The sequence below is a fragment of the Periophthalmus magnuspinnatus genome, chromosome 7, assembly GCF_009829125.3.
Source record: "Periophthalmus magnuspinnatus isolate fPerMag1 chromosome 7, fPerMag1.2.pri, whole genome shotgun sequence".
NCBI lineage: Eukaryota > Metazoa > Chordata > Actinopteri > Gobiiformes > Gobiidae > Periophthalmus > Periophthalmus magnuspinnatus.
The window spans coordinates 17,523,788-17,531,912 of record NC_047132.1 but is presented as its reverse complement, the minus strand read 5'-3'; the positions used below and the strand labels follow the sequence as shown (position 1 = coordinate 17,531,912).

The following is an 8,125-nucleotide window of genomic DNA, read 5'->3' as shown; positions in this document are numbered from 1 at the left end:
CATGGTGGGGGTCCAATCAGAGCCGAGTTTTCATCCTGAAACAGCACCTGATGAAATATTTGAATAAGAATAATGTTAATAAATAAATATTAAATGTCAGGCTATGCAGGTTACTTTCCAATAGGCCTACTGCACACTTAGCAACTATGCAACTAGAATGGGACTGTTGACTAAAGAAATTCAACAATTTCCTTTTTTTGTTCACATACCTTTAAAATGGGGGATTAAATAATCATTGAGCGATAAATGTTTGGTCGACTATGCCATTGACCGATTCATGCAGTAGGCTAAATTACCAAAAGTCTTAGAGACCTATCCTATGTCTTTAGATTAGTGTTTTGAATAAGAATTTGCCAGTTTGGGGTGGGTTTGGGATGTTCTGATCAACAATATAAAGTAGTCAAAGTGACGTTACAAAGTTTCACCTCACCCTCTCAGTCGTTATACATTCAACATGCAGCGTGTTCAACCACATTAAATAATTCTTAGTTTTAGCTGTTATGATTACTTTATGAGTGGTCCATAACATGAGATTGATACTGTGGGTACATTTTCAGCATAGTTTAAATGTCTGCAGCTTTCTCCAAGTTATGGATTGTTTCAATGGGGAAGTTTTTATAAATACTTGCTCCAGGTGAGGCTCGAACTCACAACCTCGGCATCACTCTGCAGGTCACTGTCTTATAAGTACCGCGCGCTGACCGATTGCGCCACTGGAGCACTGACACTCTGAGACCGCCCAGAGTACTGTCCAGAGTACTGTCCAGAGTACTGTCCAGAGTACTGTCCTTATCCCAGCTGTGAGGATGTGATTAACATGTCGGATAAAATGTCACTGAATCAATCAATGAAGTAGTTTTGGCAAAGAGACAGAGGGAATTGAATTATAACCTAAAAGTTCGAATAGATCAGATTCAAATTCACTCAAATATTCAACAACAAAATATTTAATGAAAATATTTGACTTTTTTTGTGCAGCCGTGTCTCCATTTGGATAATTTTCCCGCCTATTCAACAACATTTATAAAACTCTCTTTGGTTCATTACTTAAATTAAACATTCTCACCTCCACCGGAGCATCTCCCGGTCTCCTCACTCTCGCTGTCCAGGAGCGCTCTTTCCCGGCTTATTTCCGTGGATCCTCCGCTGGTTTCCCTGGAGCTCTGACTCTGTTTTTGTTCCTCACACTGTAACAGAGCCAGCTCCTCCTAACTCCAATTTCTCTCACCATATAGTTGATCCCTGAAAAAAACCGGGGTCTGGCCCTATGTCGCCATCTTGTGGTCACGCACTTACAGGTGAGGTACAGGCGCTTCTAAATACACTGCCTGGCCACAAAAAAGTCGCCACCTGGATTTAACTAAGAAAATAGGTAAGAGCCTCCTCCAGTTGGTCAGGTCGAGGTTCAGCAACAGTCTGTGCTCAAAGAATGAGGTCAGCTGACACCTGAATATACTGAATGACCAGGTTATTTCATCAATGGATTCTTCCCTGATGGCACAGGCATATTCCAAGATGACAATGCCAGGATTCATTGGACTCAGATTGTGAAAGAGTGGTTCAGGAGCATGAGACATCATTTTCACACCACAGAGGATTGTCCACCACAGAGTCCTTAACTTTAACCCCATTGATAATCTTTGGGATGTGCTGGAGAAGGCTTTGTGCAGCGGTCAGACTCGACCATCATCAATGCAACATCTTGGTGAAAAATACAACAGTGGATGGAAATAAATTTTGACATTGCAGAAGCTTATTGAAACAATGCCACAGTGAATGTGTGCCATAATCAAAGCTAAAGGCGGTCCAACCAAACATTAGTGTGTGATCTTTTTTTTTAGTGGTGACTTTTTTTGCCAGGCAGTTTAAATATCAGCTTGAACATATTCCTGTAAATATTAATTTGCCCTAAACAAAATGTATTATTCACAGTGAACGCCAACTGTTCATTTCAGTCAAACTTTTCAAATGAAACAATGACTTTTTTATTACATGCATCACTACAGCATCATCTTGACAATATAGTTTGAAGTGTCGTGTTCTTTTTAGACATTTTAATATATTTTTATTATATTACTATTTACAACATGTTGCAGGGTATTTTTTCCCATTCACCACAAAATGGGAAAGAGGAAGGCATTTTAAAAGTAAGACAATGCCTGTTTTATAACACCTAATTTTTTGAATGTCATTGTTTAGGACATTTTTAGATGCACTTTTCAACATTAAAAACCTCTCTAGGGTGTCTAAACAAGTTTGGAAAAAGCACTACCAAACTATGCCATATATGGACATTAATCCAGCTACATACAGTGAGACTTTTATTTGCTTTTCATATTGAACAGGTAAGGCCCTGCACCAGAGAATATAGATATTCAATTAATTATGATTTATTGTCACAACAGAATTTAACCGAAATTCATAAACATAAATATTTTATAGAAAATTCTCCAAATATTCAAAAAGGGAATGCAAGGTTATTATAAAATACAGAGATTTATTTAAAAACATTTCTGTTTACATAAAAACAATTTGTACTTTACTGGTTGGCTCCCTGCTTGTTCAAAAACTAGATGTTTTAATCGAGGCTCAGGCTTGTGATTAACTATTTCCAACAGCTTTCTGATCTTCAGTCTGTACTTTTGCCCTTTTACTTGCCTCTGATAGGTCCCTGAATCCGTCTGTATTAATCTGGTAGTGGACAGTAGTGGACATGTGACTTGATGATTTGATTATGGTCGCCATGCGTTTACAGTCTATCCACTGGAGCAATAGTCGAATATTTGCTGCATGTCCCCAGTTTTCACCCAGTGCCGGGATGAGCCGTGACCCCTCCCCCTGGACCCGCGTCGTCATCTGATTGGTCATCACCACAGTGGTGTTGCGGGTGGTTGCCAGGGCAGCGAGTTGGTGAGCGGCACCAAGAAGGAGACGAGTTCTGAGGGGTAGGTCCTCAAAATGGAGCCTGAAAGGAAAGGCGATACTGTCGATGATGATCAGACGGACTTCAGGGTGATCAGACAGGAACGCAGGGAGGTCAGAGATCTGAGATAACAGCTCCATCGAGTCATCACAACGCACCTGAGATTGTAGAGAAGTTTACAGTCAGGTAATATGGCTCCTACTGGCATACAATGGCATTAAAGTCCTTATTAGGGTTGCCACATGATGAGGACACGGACATGAGTTAAACTTACATTGAGAATAAGAATGCACCATTAATCTCAGGCATATGCATTCTATCAGAATAGAACAAAACACCCTAAAAATGTCTAGAATGTATTAAACCCTATAACTTTTATATGCATTTCTCAATAAGGCTACTTGACATTCCTGTGGTATTTCAAAACTAGAATTAGTAATACTGAGTATTTTGAATGGGGCACTATGTGTGAAGTATATGTGATCTTTAGTCTCAATGTTGACTTTGGGTTTTCAGTCACACATACCACAAACAGGTTGGAGAGAATCTTCTCCACAGTGAAGGTCCTCATGGCGTCCTGCTGCTCCTGGTCTTCTGTGAGCAGTGAACAGTGTCTGACCACAGCTGCCGCCATTTCTCTTAACCTCTCCAGGAAGAAGGTGCCCTCTGTGTCGATGAACAGGCACTGAGCCCCCAGGCCCCCAAAGCATTCTGGGATCTGCACATCCACTGCCAACTGTAGACTAGAGACACAAAATAGACATTTAAGAACTGCTTATGAATTAAGTCCTCATTCTGCACTATGTTAATCATTTATGTTAATGTTAACATCTGCTATTAAACACATATAGTCAAAAATATTGTTTTTGTAATTGCTTGTAAAAGCATTTTTAACCTACTAATGCAACCAAGGATTTAGCATTGGGAAAGACCATAGCATCCATCTCTGAAAAGCACAAAAACAGCTAAGTGATGACATTTAGTAGTAGGTTTCTGTGTGTTTCAATCAGTGTTGTGTTTAACCTTCTCAATGATCCGTTTTAGTTCTTCTATGGGAACTTCAATGAGATGTACCTTCTTTCATATATGGGGATGCTTTTTGGCTATAGTTTGTACAAAGTTATCAATACCATATTAATGATGCTTCTCACCAAAGCTGTGTTTTGCCAATCCCCGGTACTCCACAGAGTTCAATGGTCTTCCCCAGAGGAATCCCTCCTCCCAGTGCCCGGTCCAGCTCAGAGCAGAAGGTTACTATGGGCTTTAGCTCTGCTTCTCTCTGCAGCAGCTCCAGTGCAGTGATGGAGACAGGGTAGCGCTGATGATCCACCAGATCCAACACTTCTGACGCCTCCTCCTCTTTTACACCTGTCTCTGCAAAGACATTATATTACATTATTTATTACATTTACATGGCTCAGGCTATGAACAGGTCATGCATTTAGATCTTATTTTTAAACTTTATGAATTATGAGTAACGTAACGGCAGAATCAATAAGAACGTTATTTCTATGTTTGTCTAAAATCTCTCTCTACCTGTGCTGAGCTGCCCCGCTGTGAGGTGCTCTATGTCCGCTGTGCACTGATAGCCTCTCCTGTTCAGTTTGGAGATGACCGCAGAGCTCAGAGGGAGACTCCACACCGGCCTCTGCATCTTCGCTAACTTCTTGCACTAACAGATGTATTCAAATGTCTGAGTACAACATGAAATAATCGATCCATGGCGAAATCGTCGCTGTCAGATTTGTGATTTGGATTCAAAACACAGCGCCACAGAGCAATAGTGCATTTCCTGTAGCTTTAGCCATAGCCAATAATTAGCGTCAGCTGTCCAGAAGGTTTTTGTATTTTTCAAGCTTAAACTCAACCAAAACTCATCACAGATACATTATTACTGCATGGATTAATTTGCGATACAGTTCCTATTGTTGTGAACCTCTGTTTGTTGAATGTAGGAATATGTAAACGAGTTGAACGAGCCTGATCAGACAAATTGGCTTTAGCCAAGACTACGCTAAGTAAGTAAGCGTATAATTTCACCTTAATATTTATTTATGTTTATGTATGTATATATGTTCACTCTATTGAGGAATCTGTTGGATTTTAATGCTGTGCTGTTGTTCTTTATTCTTTAATATAAATCTATAGTCAATATAGTTTTCACAATTTAGCCATACATTTAGATATGTAGAATTTTTTATTTCATAGAATTTTATTCTGAAGGGTAAAGGGACGAGCGATACGTCATCGAGAAGCGACCGTGTTTTGTGGATTTTCTCACGTGTGGAGCAGTTTAGGCTTTTCTGTAGTCTACTCTCGACATTTTTATCAGATTCTACAGGTAATAGTCTGTTTTAACGGCTTAAATAAATCATCTGTGTTTTCTGTAAAAAAAAAAAAAAAAAAAAAAAAAAAAGGACCACATTCCCTAGTTGCTTCTTGTTACTTGTCCCTTTCACTCCTTTTATCGACTCTTTTTAAAGATTTTATTAAGGTTATTTTCGTGTTTGATTTTTATTACAGAGTTAATGTGTTGATTGCTGGCGCAGAGATGGCGAGAAATGATGAGGAGAAACTGGAGGACTCTCTAAAAGACGAAAACGCCGATATGGAGGATTGGGAAGAAGTTGTTAAATCAGACGAACAACATGAGGACAGCAACGGAGACGAAGAGGACGATGAAGAGGAGGAGGGAGACGAGGACACTGGGAAAGTCAAAAATGTTGAAAATGAAAATGCTGCAGAGCCAGAAGGGCGCACGGGTGAAGAGACTACACGTAAACAAAAGAAAACTAAGCTTGGAATAAAATCTGACAAAAAGGTGGTTCCAGGGATCATTTACCTGGGACACATCCCACCTAGACTCAAGCCCAAACACCTGAGGAACATGTTGTCAGTCTATGGAGAGATCGGGCGCATTTTTTTACAACCAGAAGGTGCGTTTGGGCATTGTCACAAAATTTAAGCGTTGACAAAATGTTTTGTTTATGAGCTATGTTGAAATGCTTGCATTTGCACTTCTTTATTTGTAATTTCACTACTACAGATACATGCAGTTATTGTAGGTTTTTCTGAGTGTGGTAGAACTGTAGCCCACCATTACTAAATTTATTTGTTCTTTATGGTGGAATTTGTTATATTAAGTAATATTCCCCTGAAGTTGTAAATGTTTTTGTTTCTAAAATAATCAAATAGTCAAATGACATATCTCCAAATTTTTGGTGTACATTTACTTCAGGTTAATTACAGGAATATTAATATGGTTGAACTTTTAACTTTTGCTTTTCTGAATTATCTGTAAATTATGTCTCTCTAGAACTTCCTGTTGTGTATAATAACTTTCCATACTGGCAGATGGCATGGTTTCTAAAAGGAAGAAGAAGTCTGGTCTGCGTCGCTGCGACTTCACTGAGGGCTGGGTGGAGTTCAGGGACAAACGTGTGGCAAAGAGAGTTGCTGCCTCTCTCCATAACAGTCCAATGGGAACCAAGAAGAGGCAGCGTTTTGCTGCTGATTTGTGGTGCATGAAGGTGAGGACATGTACATGTTGATATCATATGCAAGGCTCTAATGTGCATTTTATAAGTCTGTTCACCTGCACAGGGACTGGAAGGTAGCCATAACTAAAATTTGATGAGATTCATATGTACATGGTCCCCGGAAAATTAGGAATAAACTAAACCAATGGACATTTGTTAAACAACAAACATAAACATTAACCAAAAAACTATTCACACTTATCACAAATTTGGGAAAAAAAAACTATTGTGGAATTGTTGTGATTCTATTTGACTTGTGACAGGTTTTCCACATAAAGACAATAATGTTTGACTAAAATGATGGGGCATGAACTGGGGAATATACCTTACCTTTATCACTCCATACACTCTATATGCTTGTTTGTAGTCAGGTGGAATAGTGGATTATTTGCCCGAGTACTTTATTTATTTATTTTGAGGTGTGTTAATGTTTTCCTCCTGCCTTCAGTACTTGCACCGTTTCCAGTGGACTCATCTGAGCGAACGTCTGGCCTATGAACATACAGTACTCCAGCAGAGACTCAGGACCGAAGTGTCTCAGGCCAAAAGAGAAACCAACTTCTACCTTGCCAATGTGGACAAGGGAGAGAGGATGGAGCGCCAGAGGAAGAAGAGGCAGAGGGATGGACAACAGGTACAATTATTCAGTGGATTGTGCTACTGTATCACAGAGAATACAAACGTTACAGTCACCCAAAAGTCATATTTCCATTAGTAATTAATGGTGATTATGGGAAAGCACGCTTTTATTAATGCAGTTTTTTATGTTTGTTTACAATATTTGCTAAAATGTTATAATGAAGACCTAAAATTGAAAGAAACTAATTTTCTAGCTGCCAATTTCAATAATTTCACACATTACACAGACAATGGATTTTTAAAGCTAACAAAGACACTTGCCAGACTTCACAACTGTGAAAAATAAATGTATCAGAAAATGAACCAACTCATAATCTCAAATGTCCTTTCTTTGGTTCAGGAGGAAGTGAGAACATGGGACTTCACTCAGCGTCAAACTGAAGAGGAGATTCAGAACAGAAAGAAGAGAAAAAATAAAGACTCACTTTCACAGAAACAAATGGACAAGTCGCTCCTTATACAACAGAAGAGCAAATCAAATGTCTCACTGCTCGCCAAGATTTTCAATGCCAATCAGTCATAAGCACGCCGACAATATGCTGGGAGTGCAAACATTGGAACATTTTTAAACTGCAAATGCATTTTGCACTTGCCAACGACAGTCTGTTTTTGGAGCCAACAGTGACGTTTTTGCTAGATTAATTTTTGCAAAGACGTGGGGATAAAATGTTTTTGTTGCTTTATCTCAATAGATCAACTGAAATGAGATAATTAAGTAACACTTGAATATTAAAAATCTGTAAATAAATTCACCAGTTTAAATTATGATTAAAGGTCTAGTTAAGATTTAAAAAGAAACACAAATGGTAATGTCTCTAAAATAAAGATAACTTTTTTTTTTTTTTTTTTTTTTTTTGAGCATTTAATGCTAATAAATGCAGGTATTATGGTCACTGTTGTTTTCTTTTGGCTATGATACTTTACATAACGAATATTGTGTTAAGTCAATTATTCCCAGTGAAAAAATCATACAGACTGTCCAGTATGAGTAAAAGCCTATTTCTACTTTGGTTTGGGTTAGTAA

The 8,125-nt window shown here is 38.6% G+C and overlaps 2 protein-coding genes and 1 non-coding gene across 3 annotated transcripts; 1 reads left to right on the top strand and 2 right to left on the bottom strand.

Annotated features, from left to right (window-relative positions):
* Positions 1–626: 626 nt before the first annotated feature.
* On the bottom strand, positions 627–720 carry trnai-uau (transfer RNA isoleucine (anticodon UAU)). Its single transcript has 2 exons — positions 683–720; positions 627–662 (listed from the first exon to the last, which is right to left on the bottom strand). It is a non-coding gene; the product is annotated as a tRNA-Ile (tRNA).
* Positions 721–2,482: 1,762 nt separating this feature from the next.
* On the bottom strand, positions 2,483–4,939 carry rad51c (RAD51 paralog C). Its single transcript, XM_033969682.2, has 4 exons — positions 4,460–4,939; positions 4,075–4,297; positions 3,450–3,666; positions 2,483–3,081 (listed from the first exon to the last, which is right to left on the bottom strand). Exons 1-4 carry the CDS (start codon positions 4,575–4,577, stop codon positions 2,602–2,604), a joined length of 1,038 nt encoding a protein of 345 aa, XP_033825573.1. The 5' UTR covers positions 4,578–4,939; the 3' UTR covers positions 2,483–2,601.
* A 238-nt stretch (positions 4,940–5,177) lies between these two features.
* Positions 5,178–7,866, top strand: abt1 (activator of basal transcription 1). The gene is made up of 5 exons (XM_033969357.2): positions 5,178–5,264; positions 5,447–5,859; positions 6,278–6,453; positions 6,911–7,096; positions 7,442–7,866. The coding sequence occupies exons 2-5, from the start codon at positions 5,475–5,477 to the stop codon at positions 7,622–7,624; spliced, it is 930 nt and encodes a 309-aa protein (XP_033825248.1). The 5' UTR covers positions 5,178–5,264; positions 5,447–5,474; the 3' UTR covers positions 7,625–7,866.
* The last annotated feature ends 259 nt before the right edge of the window (positions 7,867–8,125 follow it).

Coding starts and splice junctions, on each gene's coding strand:
- abt1 (XM_033969357.2), top strand. CDS start 5,475: ATGGCGAGAAATGATGAGGAGAAACTGGAGGACTCTCTAAAAGACGAA. Junction 5,860..6,277: donor CATTTTTTTACAACCAGAAG/GTGCGTTTGGGC, acceptor CCATACTGGCAG/ATGGCATGGTTTCTAAAAGG. Junction 7,097..7,441: donor GGCAGAGGGATGGACAACAG/GTACAATTATTC, acceptor TCTTTGGTTCAG/GAGGAAGTGAGAACATGGGA.
- rad51c (XM_033969682.2), bottom strand. CDS start 4,577: ATGCAGAGGCCGGTGTGGAGTCTCCCTCTGAGCTCTGCGGTCATCTCC. Junction 4,298..4,459: donor AGCGGGGCAGCTCAGCACAG/GTAGAGAGAGAT, acceptor ATGTCTTTGCAG/AGACAGGTGTAAAAGAGGAG. Junction 3,667..4,074: donor ATTGGCAAAACACAGCTTTG/GTGAGAAGCATC, acceptor TTGTGTCTCTAG/TCTACAGTTGGCAGTGGATG.